Raw genomic sequence first — 21,277 nt, 5'->3', positions numbered from 1 at the left:
ATCTAACCATTCATCATGGGCATAGCACAGTAACCGCCTGTACTGCGCTGTGCTTTAGTACTTCCAAAAAGAAGTACTAAAAGATGGCGCTGTAGCAGTGTCACTGTATGGCGATGTGTAGACATGCCCTATGCGGTACAAATCTACCCTGCCTTCTGCCTTTACCATTTACCCTCTCAGTCCTTTTTTGTCCAGCAGGTCACGTGTCTTCAGAGATTTTTTTACTGGTCTTATGAAGTAGCATTTGTATCACCTCTAAAGATTTTATTTCCTTAACTTTTATTTTTAGGCCATATATGACTAACCTTATTCCATTGAAATCTTCCTTTCTAAACACCAGTGTTACATTTTCACTTCTAAGTATTCTAATCACCCCTTGCAACACCTGAGTTATATTGTGGCATTATTACTTAGTAGTTGACTTATAGCATTAGGTCCCATCTGTTACTTAAGGCTAACTCAAAAATAGGCTTTCTTAAGATTTTCAGAATTCACTGCTTTAAGAAGCAGTCATGTAAACATATCAATTCACTAAACTCTGTCCCATGAAGTGATTTAATTAATTTATATATGCACAGTTGAAATAATCTATTATCATTTTGCTAGCTTTTGCTGAGATCCTTAATTTCTCATAACACCTTGTATTTCCTTTTTCAGAAAGTAAATTTCCTTTTTCCTTTTCAGACCCTTATAGTACAATGCTACTATTATGATTACATTCTTACAGCTTGGGCTGTGAATCCATGTAGCTTTCACTGTTTGGTGTATTCTGCTCAGAATTTTTATTCTGTGGAATCTTTGGTTGTGGCTAGACAATACATTTATACTGTTTTAAAAGGGGTGATGCGGAGAACTGAATCCACTGTAATTGTTTCATCTGTTGGCTCTAGCCTCCAATAAGTGAAAGCTAAACTGTAATCATTTACAATCTGTTCCATGCAGGGCCTATAAGAGGAGGCGAATGGGAGTTCCTATGTACCCCCCAGGCTTCAAAGCTCTGGGGGCCACCAAAACTTATGAGAATTGCAAGCAATATGTATAAGTAAAGTAGAAGTGTGATCCAGCACTTGTGAATTCTGCTTAAAATTCAAAATTCCTGTTTCCAAAATGGGATGTGTCTCCCACCCCGGAATGTACTAGGCACTCACACTTCTATGGGACCTTAGTTTCATTCATTCAGAGTCCTCCAGATTCTTTCAAGGTTAAGTTATTATCCTTTCAACCCAGGTCCAAGATAGAAACAAACAGATAAAACAGTTGCAATGGATCAGAAGGTTCACATTTATGGACAGAAAAGTCCTTCTCCCCACTGACTTTAAGTTAGGGCATTACTTCACCATCTGTTCAGTCTACTCTGTTATTCCTGTTTAGTCTGTAACAGAATACTGTGGTGTTCTTTTCTGTTATTCTATTACATTTCCAAAATGCCCATGGAATTAAATGCCTATGCTTCCCAGAGGGTGGGCCTTTCCTGACCCTTGGATATTAAAATGTGACAACCTTAGGAGATAAAGATGTTTAATGTTAATAAATAAATATTAAATTCATTTTTCAATCTTAACTGTAACCTATGACTTGAAAGAAAAAAGAAAAGAGCTACCCAAGGGTAATTTCCATTAAATCATAGAATTATAGAACATTAGGGTGGGAAGGGACCTCAGGGGGTCATCTAGTCCAACCCCCTGCTCAAAGCAGGACCTACTCCAACTAGACCATTCTAGCCAGGGCTTTGTCTAGCCAAGTCCTAAAAACCGTCAAGGATGGAGAGTTCACAACCACTCCCAGTAACCTGTTTCAGTGTTTCACTACCCTCCTTGTGAGAAAGTTTTTCCTAATATCTAACCTAAACTTCCCTTGCTGGAATTTGAGACTATCACTCCTTCTTCTAACATCTGCCACCACTGAGAACAGTCTAGCTCCATTCCCTTTGTAACCATCCTTTAGCTAGCTGAAGGCTGTTATTAAATCCCAGCATAGTCTTCTCCAGACTAAATAAGCCCAGTTCCCTCAGCCTCTCTTCCCAAGTCATGTTTCTCTTCAACAATTGCAGGTTGTTTGATTGGTTTGTTTTTGTTTTGGTTTTTTTTTAAACTTTTGTGTGTCCCTGGTCAAATAGCCAAATCCGTTCCAAATCCTCTCAGAGGAACACTCAATCATTCAAACACCATATATGGCACTCCTGCCAGCAAGTATTCTCTACCCCAGACTTTTCAGTTCAGGGCTTCAGATATTCCCAAATCTGTTGGCAGGTGTCCTACATGCAGGCCCAAGCACGGAGGCTTGCGGTTCACATGGTTCATTACTTGCCCGTAACCAAAGTCCACAGCAGCAAGCTAGGGAGGAGTCTCCGCATGTAGACGAGATCCTCCCACTGGAAGCAGGCCAGTGGGATGCTAATTACAAGACATCCTGTCCAAAGTGCATCGGACATGGGTGCACCCACCACTATGCAATGCCATTTAAATTCATGTCAGTTTTAATCTGAACCCATAAGAGTTATGTTTTTTTGTTTTGTTTTGTTTTGTTTTTTGGAAAATTGTTCATGTCCCAGGTCAAATTAGTCAGATCAAGTCCAAATCTGTTTGAATCATCCAAGAGCCGTACATGGCACTGCTGCAAGTATCCTTCACCCCAGCCTTGGGGCTTCAGATACTTCCAAATCTTTTGGCAGGCATCCTAGGTGCAGGCCTAAGTCCAGAGGCTTGGGGTTTGGATGCCCTGAGTATTGCTTGCCCTCAACCATAGAAGCTAGGGAGAAGTCTCCTATTTCTATAAAGTTAACGTGTAGTCAAGATCCTCCCGCTGGGAGCTGACCAGTGGGAAGCTAACTATGAGGTTCTCGTAGGGGGTCCTGTCCACAAGCAGACAAAGGCCCAACCCTCCACTACACAGGGCCATTTCAAATGCATCACCTCAGTCAAGGTATTTCCCCTGCCACCAGCCTGGTCATGGTATTTCCCCTCCCAGAGTTAAGTTTTTTGTTTGTTTAAACCAAAAAACAAACAACAAAAAATCACACACACACACACCCATCTAGCATAGGCTTTTTTTCACACACCTTAAATCAAATTTAAATCCTGCACCCATTGCAATAAACACACCTGCCCATAGACCTTTTCCTAACTGAATTGCAGTCTATTAGTCCCAGTCCCCATTTTGGGGTTCACATTCTCAGTTCATTCACTGTCTTTTTGTCATTGTCATTGTTGCTGTCACTTCTGCTGCTGCTGAGCCTGTTGTTGTCTTCCTTGCTGTCTCCCTCCCAGTTATGTTTGTTTGTTTGGTTTTTTAATTTTCCATATTCCAAGCCAAATTTGCCAAAAAAATTCCAAATCCATGAGTCAGTCCAGAACCATAACTGGCCCTACTACCAGCAAACATCCTCCACCCCCATCTGGGGCTTCAGATGTTTCCAAATCCTTTGGTGGGCATCCTACTTGCAGGCTAAGCCTGGAGGCTTAGGGTTCGGATGCTCCTGAATTTCACTTGCCCTTAGCCATAAGGCCAGAGGAGCAAGCTAGGGAGGAGTCTTCCTTTTCCATAAAGTGGGCATAAAGCCAAGACCTTCCCACTCCAGCAGCTAAGTGGGAGGTTTACTATACGTTACCTTGGCAGGTACTATGCCTGTGCCAGGAGAGCTGTCTTCCCCAGGTGCGACTAGGAAAACTGCCTCAGTGGTCGCAGCGTTTCCCATGCCAGGCAAGCATAGGACTACGCTTGATCTGATCCCACAAGAGGCCGAGAGTTATTTATTTTAAAGAAAATTTTCATGTTCCAAGCCAAATCAGCCAAATCAAGTCTGAATCTGTGAGTCAGTCCAGAACCATACGTGGCCCTACAACCAGCAAACATCCTCCACCCCCACCAGGGGCTTCAGATATTTCCAAAGTCTTTTGGCAGGCATCCTTCGTGCAGGCCCAAGCCTAGAGGCTCGGGTGCCCCTGAGTTTTGCTTGCCTTAGCCATAAGGCCCTTGGAGCAAGCAAGGGAAGACTCCCATTTCCATAAACTGGGTTTAAAGCCGCTGCACCTCAGCGAGTACTGAACCACGCCAGAAGAGCAGGTCTCCTGTGAAGTGGTTCAGGAAAACCGCTTACTTGGACACAGATAAATACATTAACGCGTAGGGGGTGGACGCGGGTGCACGTGCAGCCCGAGCATGGCGGTGCACCCCCTATGAAAAAGCACCGCCGACATTGTCGGCAGCACCTGTGAGCGGTTGCCACCACTGGCATCTGCGGACCGCCAGTGATCACCGCTGGCCGCTGCCAGCCCTTGGGGGCAAGCGTCATTCACGGATATATGGGATTTCCCCTGCCAGGTTAAGAAGCCACTACGCTTGATCTGAGCCCCGAGAGTTAACGTCCCTGTCACGTAACCAAGCCTGGAAGCCGGCCCAAGGCAAGAGGGAGGGGCAGCAGCCTCCGCGCAGCCCCCTTGGCCCCCGCGCGCGCTGGGGGCGGGGCCACAACAAGCCGCGCCCCGCCCCCGGCCCGGTCGGCCAGAAGTTCAGGGTAGCGGGAGCGAGGTCACGGCGATGGCGATGGCGGGACGGCGGTGGGCTGGCTTGTGGGCTGCGGGGATCTTGCGGACCCCTCTCTCCGCAAGGGTAAGGCGTGCCCCGCTCCCGACTCGGACCGCCAAGTCCGCGCACAGCTGCGCCGTGCGCCTGCGCGGGGCTGGGGAGCCCGAGCCACCGCGCATCCGGGTGATCCTGACTGCGCGTGCGCCCGCCGCGCTCTTGAGGCGGGGGCGCCGCCGGGGAGCTGCTAGAGACTCGCGCAGCCCGGCCGGGGGGAGCCCGCCCGACCTGAGCTCCTTGCAGCAGCAGACTCCCCTGGCCTTTTCTGGGCAGTCAGAAAGAGCGGTGGAAACCGCCGTGATGTGAGGGCAGCGCCCCTGCCCGGGAGCCTCCTCAGCCCCTGTGGCGCCTGCATCCCCTTAAAGGTCTTTGAAAACCAACCTGCTCTTTTTTCCCACTTCCAGAGATCAGCGGTGCGCACGTCTGACCACAGCCTTGCCCTTCCCCTGCCCGAGATCTGACACCTGAGCTGCCGCAGGGGAAGCAGGGGAGCCATGGCCGCCCATACTTACCTGGCAGGGGAAATATCGTGACGGCTAAGGTGGCTTTCCTAAACCACTTTCTTGGCAGGGGGTAATAGTGAGGCATAGTTAGCCTCCTACTTTCACTTCCAGTGGGAAGATCTTGGCTATACTGGGACTTTATGGAAATGGGAGACTTCTCCCTAGCTTGCTCCTGCAGCCATATGGCTGAGGGCAAGCAAACCCCAAGCGGCTTGAGGCTGCAAGTAGGATGTCCACCAAAGGATTTGGAAGCATCTGAAGCCCCAGGTTGGGGTGGAGGATGCTTGCTGGTAGCAGGACCACGTGTGGTTCTAGAAAGACTCTCGGATTTGGAATTGATTCGATTTGGGACAGGAAAAAAATTTCCTTAAAAATTTATATAGATATATCTATCTATCTGCTGCTTCAATAGAAGGTTGCTATTACTGGCTTAAGATATTGGAGATAGAGTGCCATAGCCTCTGCTGCAGAGGGAGGTAGACCCCACCTCCCCACGGTCCATATCAATCTGACTGGGGGAAAATTCCTTCCTGACCCCCCAAGGATCGGTCTGACCCTAAGGGGAAGGGCAAGACCCTCTAGCCAGAGCTCTCTGGCTTTAAGTCCTGGCAGGAGCATTGGTACACCCTAGTCAAAATCCCCAGCCTTGGCTGCAGCCAACCCCCTCTCAGAGAGGCTTCACTCCTTCTGACTTTATTCTCTTTGTTTCTTAATTGACCTTTCCTGCGGTTAGAATGCCATTGTGTCTGGCACGCTGCTTTGCCTTTCCATGCTCTCTAAATTAGATCTTTAGTCCTGGGTCTGGCCCTGTATCAGTTTAGTCTCCTCACTAATGTGCATGGTGACTTACCAGGCCCGGTCCAGAGCCAATATGATGAAAAGCTACAGTTGCTGATGCAGGGATCTTAATTTTGCCTTGTTTTTGTCAGTCATTTTTTATAAATCTCACCTCCAGGATCAATTAATCTTACATACAATATTTAAATGCCCACATGTCCCCTGAAAATTGCTCAAATAAGTATAAAACCATACAATTTATTGGATTTAAGCAAAGAAACAGAAACCATGGTTAGTTTATTTTGTGGCAAATATGAGTACACAAATTTATCAACTTAACAAGGGGCACATCTACACGTGGCTATTAATGCACAGCAATAAGTTCTGGAGCTTATCGCTCCAGGACTTATTGCTGCCAGCCACACATCGGAACGTGTACCCAGGATCACAGCATGTTGAGTTGGGGTGGAGCAGCCCTGGCTAGCCAGGAGTTCTGGGGGTCAGTCTGCTAGCTCAGGGCTGCTCCCCACAGCTCAGCATGCTGTGGAGGGGCTGACTGGGGCATGAGGATACTTCAGCGTGGGGCTAGCCAGCAAGTAGCCCCCCACTGAAGCACCCTCATGACCCAGCCAGCCAGGGCAGCACCTGCACATGCGCTGTTGCAGAGTTTTTTTACTCTGCAGCAGGAGAGGGAGAGTACATGTATTTGTAAGTACGTCCTGTGGTGGAATAAATTAGTTTACTCCAGCCTAATAGGGGCGTACATGTAGATATGCAATGTTTAGTGTGCAGCTAGTCTACTGCGCAGTAAATGTCTCATGTAGACGTACCCAAGCAAACCATAATGTGTCAAAGTAATTTCAAAAGTGGATTGATGTAATCCCTATTTTAATGATGGTACAACTGAGCTAAAAATATTGTGAAACATATTGCTGAACATAATTCAGGTCTCTTTTTTCCCAGTGTTCTGCTCCAATCTCTGTTCATCTGTTTCCCAACATTATTTTGCTTTTCTTTCCAGATTTTTCTATGTTACTTTATAATAAGTTTTCATCCATTTTGATTTACTTTAGATTACCACAGTTCATAATATAAATAATAATATAATTTATAATTTTCCAAACACCTAATATATCTTGTGAATCTGCTGTATCACATCCAACTAAACTTTGTGTGTAGGTGGAGTTATCTTTTTTTTAATGTAATGTGATAACATGTGATAACATGTAATGTGCTGCCAGGAAAATCTTCATTATATATTTTGTAGCAAAAGTTAAGTTTTTACATATTAGGGAAACAGGCATATAAATTCAGCGTAAACAAGTATGTGCAATTGGAATCTACTTTAGCCTTTTCATTTCCCATTTCTTCAAGCATCTTGAAGATTTGCATATTAACTTAGACAAAATATTTTGCCTAGCATACAGTGGGGGCAGTATGTGCCATTCTGGTGATGTGATGAAATTTGGTGCAGTTTGTACTTGGGAAAAGTGATCCTGGGCACAGCATTTACATGTGCGCCCAGGACCTCAGCAGATTGAGCTAGGGCGGAGCAACCCCAGGCTGGTAGGGCACGTGGCGGGGGTCAGTCTCAGGCTCTGGGTGGCAACATCCCATGACAGAGTGGCTGCCTGGGGCCCAAGGGTGCTAAAGTGTGGGGCTAAGCAGCAGGCAGCTCCTGCACTTTAGCACTCTCGTGCCCCAGCCACTGTGCGTGTGCATTTCAGTGGAATAAATTTCTGTGCCACATTGTCCCTGTGGTGGAGTTAATTCATTTTGTGTACCCTAATACCGGCGCATGTGTTGACTTTGATGCTTAATGGAGGAGCTAATTCGTCAAACCTGTAGTAAAACGCACGTGTAGATGACTCAAGTTTCAATTTAATTTCTTTAAATGTTTTATTTGTCATGATAGCTGGTATTGGAGGTCAACTACATCTATTTTAGAAACAATGCTAAACTTAGAAGACTGGGTTTTCAAAGTCCATTTTGTCATCTGATGAAATTCTTTTCTATGCATGTCAGTTACTGAGGTTTCTTCAGGTAATAATTCTTGTTCAGATTTCATACTGCTTATACCAACTCTTGCTCTTCCATTTTCAAGTTCTCGATTGTCATCTATTGCTCCTCCACAACAAAATTTTATTTTATTTTACCAATACTCCAAAATGATTTACAAAGGTAGCTTATGTATGTGTTCACCAACATTGCACACGCAATGTGAAACAAGGTCACCTGTTGATAGTATACTTAAGTTAATTGTATAGGAGATAAATGGTCATTTGTGCCTAAGCAATCATTGTTATAGTATGGGTTCTTACACAGTGGCACTTCTGAAAACTGGGCCCATTAAAACTTTTAAAGCTCTGTTTTACAATTGTTGGGGAGTGGGATTATGGTTATTTCCACCAAGATAACAGGCTCATTTTCTGGATATCCAAAGTACGTCAATCCCATGTTTTAAATATGCTTTGTCTCTGACTTTCCTTCTATGCTTCCTTTCTTTAATCTTAGCTCTATATTCTTTTTTCAAAATTCCATTTTAAAATTCACACAGCCGTGTTTTATTTCTCTTCCTTCCAGCCCTGAAAAGGATTAATGATCAAACTGTCACTTCTTACATTCTATTCAGGAGGTATTTATTCTTTAATCTAGGTTTTGATCATCTCACCATAGCCTTTTGTAACAAAGATGTATAAAAGGAAATAAAAAGGTGAAAATTGAAGATACTTTCTCTAATAGGGTGTAAAGCAGAGAGTTTGAGCCTTTTTAAAAAACCTGGAATTCAAAAGGAAAATAAAAAAGAATTTCTCTGCTAGTTGTAGTATTAAAGGAATTATTTCCCCAAAAGTTCAAAATCACAGTGCATCAGATAAAAATGAAGATTTCTTTAGAAAAAGCATTAAAACAAAATTAATATTATGGAGACACTTTGCATAGGTCTGATTGGGATTTTGTTGCTTTAGAAAATGTGTCTGATAATTTTTTTTATTCTCAGTTGTTTTTGAAAATCTTAATTTGAGTTGCTTGTATTTGTCAACACCATTGCTAAAGCATTGTGCCATCACTTCTGTGACACTGCTGCATAGTGCTGAGAAATCTGAAATGCATGGTTTAATGTAAATGTCATCATGGTAGGATTTTATGTATGTCTCTATTTTCATTGTAGATGTGACTTCAGTCTGAGACCTCTTTCATATTAGTCTAGAACAGAGGTCAGCAAACTTCTAGCAAAAGCAGACCAAATTAACACAGCACAGTCTGAAGGCAGACCACCACTTGCAATCCAGTTACTGCCATCCTGGCTTTATGGGTTGGATAAAACTGGTAGGCCAGATCCAGCCCACAGGCCATAGGTTGCCAACCACTGGTCTAGAAAGCACTTGATTGTCATCAGCTGTTAGTCTTATTTCATCTGACTATAATCACCATGGGATTGGCATTGTATGTTTCTTGTACTGTTTCATAATAGTTACAATTTTATTTCCTGTCCCTGTTCCACTCTGCACTCTCTTACACGCAGAGATTTGTACATATTCTTACTCTAAACAACAATAATTTATAGATGGCTGGGTGGCAGTCAGGTAATAAAAACTGTCCTTTACATGGAAAGGAATAATTGTGATTTGGTCAATTCATTGTGAGGAAAGAGAACAGTATCTTTTCAAAATGAAGTTAATAGTAAATAAATATTTAAAAAGCAAAGCAATAATATGTATGATTACAAGAGTGTTCCTACCACCTTAGCTGCATAGAAGATCTAAATATGTTTATTTCATGGATTGCAAACAGACTGCTCCAAGCTGTTTACTTGCCGAGTGATGTCGTGACATTTTCTGATACACCCTTTTTTGATGGCAAAGAATGGATTTCAGTGCTTCACTGAGTTTTTGTCTAGTTACATGGATCACCAGGTCTACTTCTGGAATATAAGATTTTCTTCTTTTTCAAACAGTTTTAACTCAAGTGACACTTTTTCTTTCTAAGTCCTTTTTTTTTTTTTTTTTTTTTAAAGTATTAAATGGTCCTGAAATTGTTGTTGGAATTTTCTTTAGCACTGTTGTCTAGCCCCTGACATGGATGTTTCTGCGGGGTGATTCCGCGAGCACTGATGAAATATATATATCCAATGGCGTTTCACCTACTGGGCAGCATCAATCAAATTTGAGACCAGTAGGGTCTCTGTTAACATCATCCCTGCTCTCCTGTGAAAGGGAAAAACATCCAATTTGTACCAGAGAAACTTTCCACTACCTTTCTGCCACCTGGGCTGTTTGAAGTTGAAAGGCTGACAATGTATGTAGTTTTTCTTATCTGCTTAGTTGAAATTGGAAGCAACACTGCCTTTGGTGTACAAATACAGCATCAGAGTATGTCAACCATACTCCAAGAAATAATTCCACTAAGCAATGTTCTGTGAGCTTTAATCTATTCCCCCTAAAGTCAATAGCAACTGCAAAAGCTTCTGATTCTGCAACGATTAATGCAAATGCTTAACTTGTCATCTTAGAAGTAGCTATAGATTTACTAGCAGTGTATAACATTTTAAGTCAAAGATCCAAATCCTGCCTTGAAAGCTGTAAGCAACTGATATGTCCATGCTGATGAATCTCACTGCAGATTAGGGCCTAAATTAGTTCATTTTAACAACAACAAAAAAATTATCAACATAATACTAAAGTAAATGTGTAAATGTTTCTTATGAAGATAACTGCAGGTATTCATATATAGAGAGAGAGTAGAAAATAATTTCACTATTTTTTTTTCTTTCAGTTGTTCAGTCATGGGTCAAATCTTTTAAGTGAAAGCAGCAATGCTCCACAAGCTACCTTCTTTTCACCACTTCAGAAAGTTATGTTGCCACCAAATACCTTTCAAGGAAAAGTGGCCTTTATTACTGGTGGAGGTACTGGGATTGGCAAAGGGATGACTACAACTCTGTCCAGTTTAGGTGCTGAGTGTATTATAGCAAGCCGGTGAGTACTAATCAACAATACTTAAAAAGCTTTGTTATTGAAAGCTAAATGGATCTGATTTTCTTTCCCTTCATTAACAATAGATAAAACTACCTTTCTTATTCAAAACCATTCATGTTAAGTCTGATTCTTCACCTGAAGTATCCTTTTTCAATTATAATCTAATGTGCCAACTCTCAAAAAACTGCTGACCTAACCACAAATGTGTTGCATAACATGTATTTTAAATAGTATTTGTGCAATAGTCTTGTGTTTGGCTGTTGCGTAGTGGCAAGAAATAAGTCAATTTCAGGATAACAGTCCTTGACAAGGAAGTGTAGTAGTGAAACAGAGCTGGATAATCTTCCTCTCTTGAAAATTTAGGGGTTGGGAAAAGAAAGGAGCACACTGACCAAATAAGCTAAATGCTTATAAATGGACAGCATTGGTCACTGATTTCATTATTATAGATGTTTATTATCTTTCTATGACTTTTCTTTCTTTCTTATAAACAGCATTTCTTGTAACTCTCAGGATTTTAAGATTTTAATAACAAAAATGATCTTTGAATGATCTCTTTAGGTAATAGCACAGTAAGAGAAAACAAACTAATCCTTTGAGCTAAAATAAACAGAAAAACTGTGATATCCTGCCAACTAATGAATCACATGCCGATTTTGTCTCCAGGATGTTTTTTGAATAATCCCATCACTACCACCATATAAAAAATATGTTCAGTTTGACAATATTTTTGTTCCGTGTAACATATTTTATTAGAGAAAGTATACTCTTGGTTTGGGACTTCTGAGTTGTTTTTAGCTCATAGTATCTTAACTGTGGGACATAACTATCAAGTTTGATTATATAATTTTCAGAAACCAAATTGGATTATCACAGTTAAATTATTTTTTTTCAGGTAAATTTTTAAGTGAAATCCGCAACCATGTTAATATATAATAAATGTTTGCTTGACTTCACATTTGTTCAAATCATTAATGTTTCAGTGTATTGACTTGCTGCAGAGATGCATTTAGTGGAAATTCAAGCCATGTAAACATTTTATTTATTTCTAGGAAGATAGAGGTTTTGAAACAAACAGCAGAGGAAATTTCTTCGAAAACAGGGAATAAGGTAGGTGTGTACAGTAGGCATAAATTTTAATTATTAAATTAACTGTGATTTTAGATGCATTGAGAGAATTTTGAGGGCTGATTTACCTTAGGAGTAATAGTTTAAAGTCTTAAAGCTGCCTTTTTTGTTATTTTAAAGGTTCATGCAATCCAGTGTGATGTGAGAGACCCAACTGCTGTTAAGAATGCCGTTGCTGAATCAATCAAGGTGGCAGGATATCCTGATGTAAGCGTGCTTGTTAAGAGGCAAGGGCTTCAGTCTTAATTGTTGAAAATGCCCTACGCAGTGTGTGAACAAAACTGAGTTACAGTTAAAGCAGCTCTGTCTTTGGCGTGCCAGCTCAAGGAGAAGCTAAAGTTATTGGAACTAATATCCAGTGATCATTACCACAATATCATCTCTCTTTCATAATTATAAGGTCCAATAGTCAAATATTGCTCTTTTATCTCATGCACGTAGTTTCTTATATTACAATGGAATTATTTGCATGAATCGAGCAAGCAGGTTTTCGCTCTAGAAGTATGATTTTATCCATGTCTGTATTCATGATACTTGCCACCTTGCTACTGTAATACTTCCCAAATTAAAAACAGAAATAACTATAGCATTTTCTTTTTATCCTTCCTTATCTTTATTTTTCCTGATTTTTATATAAGAACAGTACATTAAAAGGTGTCTCTAAAACATAGTCATTAAATAAAAATAACTAGACACCCTTTGTAACCTGCAATAAAAACACCCCTTAGCAACTGACTTCAGCTAAAATAAATCAAAACTCCACATTCTCATTATACATCAGTCTCCTTCAAGCCCTTTTCTCCCCTAAGGCATAAGTAAAAAGTTAAGCTTTTTTCAGTGCCTGGAAGTTGGACAAATAAAACTAGTTCTGATTAAAGCAAAGACTTGGTACCAAAGTTAAGCACTCTTCACAGAAACCCCTTACTGCCTATACCTCGGGCCTTAAAATATCAACTTTAGGGATCCCCCAGTACAAACATTACTGCAGCTGTAGCATTATGGACATAGGAGAAAAACAGAGTCTCAAATAGGTATGTCCTGGCTGGTTAGAACTGCAGGAAAACTAGCCAGTATGGCTAAGCTAGTAAACAAATTGTTTCTATTGCAAAAAATAGCTTATTTGACAAAAGGCATACTTCTTTCTCTTACAGCAAAAATAAGCTTTTTCATATCCTGGCCATTGTGGCTATGCCAGCAAAAAATTGTAGTGTTGTGCTTCTGACCCAATTCAGCAGGAACCAACTTTTTAGCAGAGGGGCCACAAATTAGTTTCACACCTTCCCTGAATACCACTCCGAGTCCCTTTCTCTGTCCAATCTGTTGCTGTGCAGTCTGTTCCCTACTCTGTCCTCCCTGCTTGATATCCTGCTCTGCTTTCTGTTTCCTAATGTCTTTCTGCCTGATTTCTTACTCTGCCTTCTGCTTCCTTCCCTATCTGTTACTGTGCTGCCAGTCCCCCCTTCCCTAATCTGTCATGTGCCACAAACAGAAGCTGCATGTGTTGCTTGTGGCACTCATGCTGCAGGTTGGCCATTCCTTGCTTAAGATGATGGGAAGCTAAGAAATAAGTTACAGCCAGGTTTAGTGATCATTCTTCCTTGTGGATATGAATGGTGGTAGGTCACTACAGAGCTATGGTCTCGTACCTCTGTCAGCTGAGGGTGTGAAAAGATTACATGTCTTAGCCCAGGGGTATCAAACTTATAGTCATGGCAGCATAGTCATAGTAGCAGAAGTTCTTTTGTGTAAGCAAATATGCAGAATCTCAGAATGTTCTACCTCAAAAACCTCTACATATTTGTTGACAGTTTCATATGAATTGTAGCTGTGTGAGATGTTAGTTACAGACATGAATGCTGCTTGCCCCTGGGGCGGCATGGCGAACTCCTGCAGGCGGCCGCGGTGCGGGGCTGGGGGGGGAGGATGGTGGATGGCAAGTGCTGACCAGCAGTCAGCGACCACCCGCAGGTGTCTCCTGCAGCTAACAGGGCTCCTAGCCACACCAATGCACCATGCCCAGCCAGGGCTGGGAGTCCTGCAACTGGGGGGACTCTCAGCCCCAGCAGCTGTTGATTCTGGATCCCAGCAGCACCCTGTGGGGCACAGCTATGATATCCTGGCCCGAGGGGTGTGAGGAGCCCCTGGGATTGGGAGTGTCACGATCTCCTACCCCTGAGGTACCTGAAACCCCAATGGCTGGGACATCGCAGCAACCACGATCTTCCAACCATGGGGGTTTCATGCACTCCTGAAGCTAGGAGATCACAACAGCTGCATTTCCCAGCCCCAGGGGTGCTTTGGGTTTCCCCTCAGTTTGGAGCCCCTCAGGTGAGGGGGCTCCCATCTAAGGGAGCTTGCTTCTTGCCAGTGCAGGGGGAACCTGGATCAGGCTCCTGGAATTGGGCTTCCTTTGCACCAGCAATAAGGCGTGATGGGATCTAATACTCAATCCCACAATCGTGCCTCCTGCCATGCATGTGTGCCATGGCAGGAGGGACAATTGTGTGGTTCACACATTGGATCCCATTGCGCCTTTACTTGCATGTGTAGAGGAGCCCATGGTGCAACAGAAGTTTCAGATGGCTGTCTGCCTGAGTTTTGTGCATTTTTATTTTTATGGTGGCAAAAGCGTTGTCTGTTTGAAACGTCGGAGTCACTTGATCAATAATAGATGAAGCTGGGAGCCAGTCCCATGAAAAGTTCATCCAGCCCCCTGTGACGGAGCACTTAAAATTGCAAAACAGTAACTTTGATTTGCAAAACAGCAGTCGCCAGCACTGGCTAATATATTGAAGGGGTCTGGACAGATGTGACAGTTATATAGAATAAAAAAAGATCAGGAAAATTACCATATATGAAGCTAGATCCATAGTTCATGTTTCATGTGTCCACTCTATTCTGCAGTAAGTAGAATCTAAGTGGTTTACCCTGAATGAAACAGATGCTAAATTACCAGTTTAGTTTCCAGTTAGCACAAGATAGAATGGACACAAACAGCACTTAAAATTGATCAGCTTAACATGCAGTAAGTCCCCTTCTTTTAACTCAATTCAAGTGTTTCATCTGTCCATAACTAATAGATTGTATCAGGAAGAAGGCAGGGAAAGCTAACTAGCTTAGAGAGGCATTAGCTTTCCTAGGCTACAGCCTTTTTTAATGGACTTTCGGAGAGCAGCAACAGCAAATAGAAAGGAATAAAGTTATTTCAATATAAGGAATAAGGAGAGGAAGAAGAAGAGGAAAGGAAGGAATACTTCCGAGAAACAAGAAAGTGGGTTGAAGTGATCAAAAGAGATAAGTAAAGCAGTTGACTTATTGAATTGTAAATGCTACTTCATGTAATAGAGTAAGAATTCTCACCAAGCCACCAGATCTTGCGGCAGACCCAGATGTTAGTTGTGCTACCACATTAACATAGAGGACATCATCACTGAACAGAACAGTTTACAGCATGAAGGGTTTGTTCTTCTGCTTCTTTACCATCATCATATATGCCATCACCTGATTACAGTGCTCCTCTGCTGCCTGCATTTGGCAGATGGGGTGATTCTGTGAAAGAATGAAGGGATACTGATCTCAGATTAATTCCAGAAATTAATTCCACACAAGTCTGCGGCAGAACACATTAACCTCCCTGAACATTCCATCACTGACCTCAGAGTAGTTGTTCTTAAACAATAAAACTCCAAAAACCACTTGAATGCTAAACAGTGGAACAAGAAATCCTCTACAGACTGGAGGGTAACGCAGTTGTATTAAGTACAGTCTCAGGAAAGACTCTGGATTCTTATTCCATTACCTGAAAAAAAATGGCTATGAATTATATTTATATATTAATATAAACAAAGAGGAAGAACAATGATGGATAGTTCTAAGTGTGAGCTGTGTCAGGGAACTTTTGACAAACTTGAACATATATGTCAGTAGGCCTGATAGAATTCATCCCAAAGTGCTGAAGGAACTAGTTGAAGAAATCTCTGAGCTAACAGCAATAATGTTCGCAAGCTTTTGGAGATGAGCCCCAGAAGACTGAAGAAGGGCTAATATCGTGCCCATCTTTAAAAATGGCAAAAATAATGACCCAGGGAATTATAGACTATTCAGTCAGACTTGAATATGTAGGAAGTGTCTACAACAAATTATAAAACAGTACATCTAGAGGAGAAATGGATTATCACTAGTAGCCAACATGCATTTGTTAAAAATAAATCGTGTCAAACCAACTTGGGACATAATATACCTCAACTTCAGTGGGGCCTTGGACACTGTCCCACATGTAGTTTGTATGCATAAGCTGTAGAAATGAGGTTTAGATAGAATTACTGTTAGGGGAAATACATGATTGCTTGAATAAACACAAACAAAGAGTAATTGTAATTGGATTGATGTTAGACTGGCAGGAAGTTTCAAATGGGGCTCCATAGGGTTTTGTTTTGGGTCCAGCACAATTTAACATTCTTTATTAATGATTTGGATGCAAGGATAGTGGGTATGGTGATCAAATTTGCAGCTAACACAAAACTGAAGCATAGCAAACACTAGACGCATCTACACATGCAATTAACGTGAAGCAATAAACTCCAGCCCATATCATGCTGGAGTTTATTGCTCCCAGGCACTATATTTATACATGTGCCTTGGACTGCAGCACATTGAACCAGGTCAGAGCAGCCCCATATAGCAGGGGGCCTGTGAGGTCAGCCTGCCAGCCTGGGGCTGCTCTGACCTGGCTCAACATGCTATAGAGGGGCTGGCTGCAGCATGAGGGTGCTCCATTGCAGGGCTAGGCAGCAAGCAGCCCCCTCAGTGAAGCACCCTTGTACCCCAGCCAGTCCTGTCAGTGTCTACACATGCGTTGCCACTCACTAAAGAACACCGTTGCAGGATAGTACTTGTATTTACAAGCACTAACCTACAGCAGCATTTATTAGTTTACTGTGGCCTACTAGGGCTTCACTTGTAGATGCAGAGACTTTACTGAGGACCTAATTCATCAGCTCCTCAGTAAACATCTTGAGTAGACATGCTCACTGTGAAGGATTCAAGGACATTTGATAAATTGGAGAAATGGGCAGAAAACAAAATGAAATTCAACAAAGGCCCGTGTTGATTTTGTATATAAGGAATTAAAACTAAATACACAACTACATGGGAGAGGTTAAGTAGCTTTTCACTAGCATAGTGAAAAGGAATCTGCCTTTACTCAGCTCTGATTAGACTTGAGGCTGGGGTTTTGTGTCTAGTTTTGAGCACCACTTTACAAGAAAGGTGTAGAGAAGCTGGATAGAATCCAGAGGTGAGCAACAAATATGATAAAGGGGTAGGAAAGAAGCTTTATGAAGAAAGGTTGAACGCCTTGGAGGCTTTTAGTATGAAGAAGAAAAAGCAATAAAGGGAAGATATGGAAGCAGGTTTTTTTTAAAAAGAGCTACTATAAAGAAGATGGAAATATAGTTCTCTGCTGCCCCAAGGGGCAGAATCTGTGGCAACAAGGTTACATTGCAGTAAAGGAAATCTCAGGAAAAGTAGCATTTCCTTCACTGGAGATTTTCAAGATACTGGATTTAGGGGATAGTTTAGAACAGCAGGGGCCAAACTTTCTGGTTGTTGTGTCAGTAATGAACCCCCATGTCCTGCCTGAGTGCGACTCCAATCCCCTTCTCTTGTCTGATTTGCTCTTCTGCTTTCTGTTCCCTGCTGTGTTCTCCCTACCAAATCTGCTGCTCTGTTTTCTGGTTCCTGCCCTATCTGTCACACTGTTCCCTGCTCCCTCCCCACTAGGCTGCCTTTGCCACTAGTGGTACATGTGCTTTAGGCTGGCCACCCCTGGTTTAGGAATAGTACATGGTACATTTCTTTCAGGGGATTGACTACCTGCACTGGACTTCCACTGCACAAGGTGACAGTTGAAGCCCCTTCTGAGCCTATTATTTTATGGTGACATTCAGCATCTTGTTACCAGAATTTTGAGCTTCTATTATTGTTACCGTGTTTACAATTGTTCATGCCTTTTATTTCTTTACATTATGATATATCAATACCTTCTTTCTGTTTTAAATGACATATTGAATCTCACATAAAGTATAATTTAGTGTGGCCCTTATATCATGCTCACCACCTGTATGCTCACCACCACCTATTATTTCACCTATGAAGCATCTTTCTGCTAATGTGTGGAAAACTATAATGGATATTGTTCTCAGTGGTACTGCGTTTGTCACTCTGAAAATAGGAAAAGAACTAATTAAAGTACAGAAAGGTAAGTTAATGTTAAAGCTAGATAATGGTTAAGAAACATTATGATGTATTGTTATCACTTGTTTTTCTCATTTTAACACTTACGTAGAATCTAATAGTGAATTTTGATTCTGATTCTCACAGACTTTATCATTCACTCCTGACAATATTTATATAATGTATGACGTGGACATTTTCTTTTTGCCCAAAACTGCTTAATGATGCTTAATCTTCCCTCCCCTCCCTTCCCCACTCTTCTTTCCCCAGAAGCCTTTATTTTACCTTTGGTAACTATGCAGATTATTTATCCATAGCTTCCCATGCTTCCTCAATATTAATAGAAGGGCAGTAATGATGTCCAAAAGATATCTTTACTAACAATACATTCTGTTGTGTGATTTTTATAAAGTGAATACTAGTTTTACAGTGTTATCTATATATGTACTGTTACTAAATGTTTTTCACTATGGGAGTCAACTAATTGATAATCAGGTAGTTAGTTCAACTTGCTTGTATTTTTGCTTGTTGGGTATCCCATGTTACACATCAAAATAATTATATGATATGTGACTTTAACAGCTATTTTTTCCCTCCAAGACTGGCATCTTCTAATTTAAATTTCCCATTGGGACACTGATGGTATGAGAAATAATACATTTTCTTTCTTAATAATAGCTCTATAGTAGCTTACAACATTTTGTGAGTATATTTTATCTCCTGGTATTGATATTCATTTATTTCTGTTGAAATTGCAGTTTATGATGAATTTTCTTCTCTCTATTACCGTACATCATTTGATGAAAACATTTTTGCTTCTGTCTTTAGCAGTGAAAAGTTTCTAATAACTTCCCATTGTATATTAATGCCCATATAACTTATAGATTTGCCTTCTTTTGTTTTAGGTTGTGATAAACAACGCAGCAGGAAATTTTATTTCACCTACTGAACGTCTTTCTGCTAATGCGTGGAAAACCATAACGGATATTGTTCTCAATGGTACTGCATTTGTCACTCTGGAAATAGGAAAGGAACTAATTAAAGTACAGAAAGGTACATTACTGTTAAAGCTAGACAATGGTTAAGAAACATTATGATGTATCGTTATCACTTGTCTTTCTCATTTTAACACTTAAGTAGAATTTAATAGTGAATTCTGATGCCTTAAATACTTTCAGAATTTTAATACTCTACAAGTTTTGCAGGAAAAAAACATCTTGTGTGCAATCTTTTCTACAAAGGTTAACAAGCCACTACCCTATAGAATTTATAATTTTATTTTAGGAAATGATTTTACAGTCTAATTTAATAACACGGGGCTGCATGCATGAAGCTTTGCCTTATTTACAGTATACTTAAAATTAGATAATATATATCTGTTCATTTTTTTACTACATCTAACTTTTAGTCTACACTATTTTATGCATCTAAATCTCTGAAAATGGAACTAAAAATCTTGTAATTTTGTGGTAGTGGCTATTTAAATGTCTGATACCTGAACAGATAGCATTATATTATGATTATTCACACTGTTGAGGGAAGAATGTTATATATCATTGTATAATAAGGGGTAGAATGTACGCAGAAAGCTCTGTTTTTATGCTGCCAGTTTGTTCGCCTAGTCATAAAATGAAAAATATTTAACTTTCTTGTTTTTGACCAGTAGTAGAGCTAGTTCAAATAGCATGAGTGTGGTGCATTTGTTTTTCTATATGGGTCTGATTTAATTGTCAGTTTTCCAGCTAGGTTCATTTTAAGATAAAGCTAGATAAAGCTTAGAATCTTGTGAGAGTATGCTCTGCCGAACATACCACATATTGCAGAATCACTGTGCCAGGTTCTTTTTCTCTCAGACCTGAATCTCTTTTCATTGTTCATTAGAATGACTGTTTAAAGACTCATTCTTTGAGGGCATTCTGAAGAATAAGAGATTTTTCCTGGGGAAACTTTTAAAAATATTAAATTACCATTAGAGTGTAGGCTTTATTCAAGAATGGGTTATACCCCCCTTGTTTTTTGAGATGATTTCAAAATGTATTGTCTCTTCACTGTGTCTCAGTTTATACATATGAGGCACCTCATTATTATATGGGAATATATTTCTTCCTTTCTTATTCAAATTATACCCCTTTGGGGAAAAACAGTGTACAGTACTCAAGGTATTAGAAGAAACTATATCTAAATTATTAAAATGAACAACATGCATATAGGCAGCATATTCCTGTTATTTTACACAAGAACATTTTTAGACAACTTTTTTTATTAAAATCATGAGAAAATGCAGAGGATGATCATCTTGAAATTAAAATCTTTGGGTGTTTATAGATGTGCTCTGGAAGGCCGGGGGGTGCTTTAATTTGTACAGCTCCAAGAACTGCTGTAATTAAAAGTTCATACAGCGCCACATGTATCAGCATCCCTGCACTGTAGAATGGCAGCAGAGCACTTTGAACTAAATCTTGTCAAACAAGCTTTAGTTTAAAGCGCCCTGTTGCCATTTTTTGGTGCAGGGACGCTGATACACATGACACTGGAGTCTGCTGGAGCACAGCAATTACCATGCTCCAGCAGACTAGATTAATTGAGTCTGCTCTGACACGCTGGCATTATGGTGTGTTGGAGCAGCTTCCCCGCACGTGTATAGGAGCCCTTTGTGATAGTGTAAAAAAAACTTCCCTACAAAAATCAAGCATGATGTCTTACATTTGCTGTACGATTGCTGCATGCTGACTGTGGCGGCTGAGGGCGGTCTAAGGCTATGGCCAGTAGCCCGGACCGTCAGGTGGGTATTTTCCACGATGGAATAGAGTTAGGCACGGAAGTGTATTGGTTGTATAAAGAAAGCTTTACTTACACTGCCGATGGTCACAGTGCAGGGAGAAAACTTGCTTGAATTACAGTTGCACACAAACACACAGGGGTGAGATCTCTCTTCGAACCGAACCGAACTGAGATGAGTTGTCAGTGCACGACTCCACGAGCGCTCAACACGGGGGTACGTCAATATTTCCACGATGACGGGGAGTGGTTAGAGTCTGATCAGGTCCCTAAGTCCTCCTCCAAGACACACGCAGAGTT

At 41.2% G+C, this 21,277-nt stretch overlaps 1 protein-coding gene across 1 annotated transcript in view; it reads left to right on the top strand.

The window, feature by feature from the left end:
- Positions 1 to 4,478: 4,478 nt before the first annotated feature.
- Positions 4,479 to 21,277, top strand: part of DECR1 (2,4-dienoyl-CoA reductase 1) — a 35,987-nt gene continuing 19,188 nt past the window's right edge. Inside the window, exons 1-5 of the mRNA XM_006266693.4 lie at positions 4,479 to 4,608; positions 10,635 to 10,837; positions 11,890 to 11,947; positions 12,086 to 12,172; positions 19,105 to 19,252. Of these exons, the coding sequence (XP_006266755.1) occupies positions 4,537 to 4,608; positions 10,635 to 10,837; positions 11,890 to 11,947; positions 12,086 to 12,172; positions 19,105 to 19,252 (568 nt within the window). The 5' untranslated portion in view covers positions 4,479 to 4,536. The remainder of the gene's footprint in view (positions 4,609 to 10,634; positions 10,838 to 11,889; positions 11,948 to 12,085; positions 12,173 to 19,104; positions 19,253 to 21,277) is intronic.

The sequence above is a fragment of the Alligator mississippiensis genome, chromosome 3 (assembly GCF_030867095.1).
Source record: "Alligator mississippiensis isolate rAllMis1 chromosome 3, rAllMis1, whole genome shotgun sequence".
NCBI classification, from domain to species: domain Eukaryota; kingdom Metazoa; phylum Chordata; order Crocodylia; family Alligatoridae; genus Alligator; species Alligator mississippiensis.
This window is presented reverse-complemented; position numbering and strand designations above follow the sequence as displayed.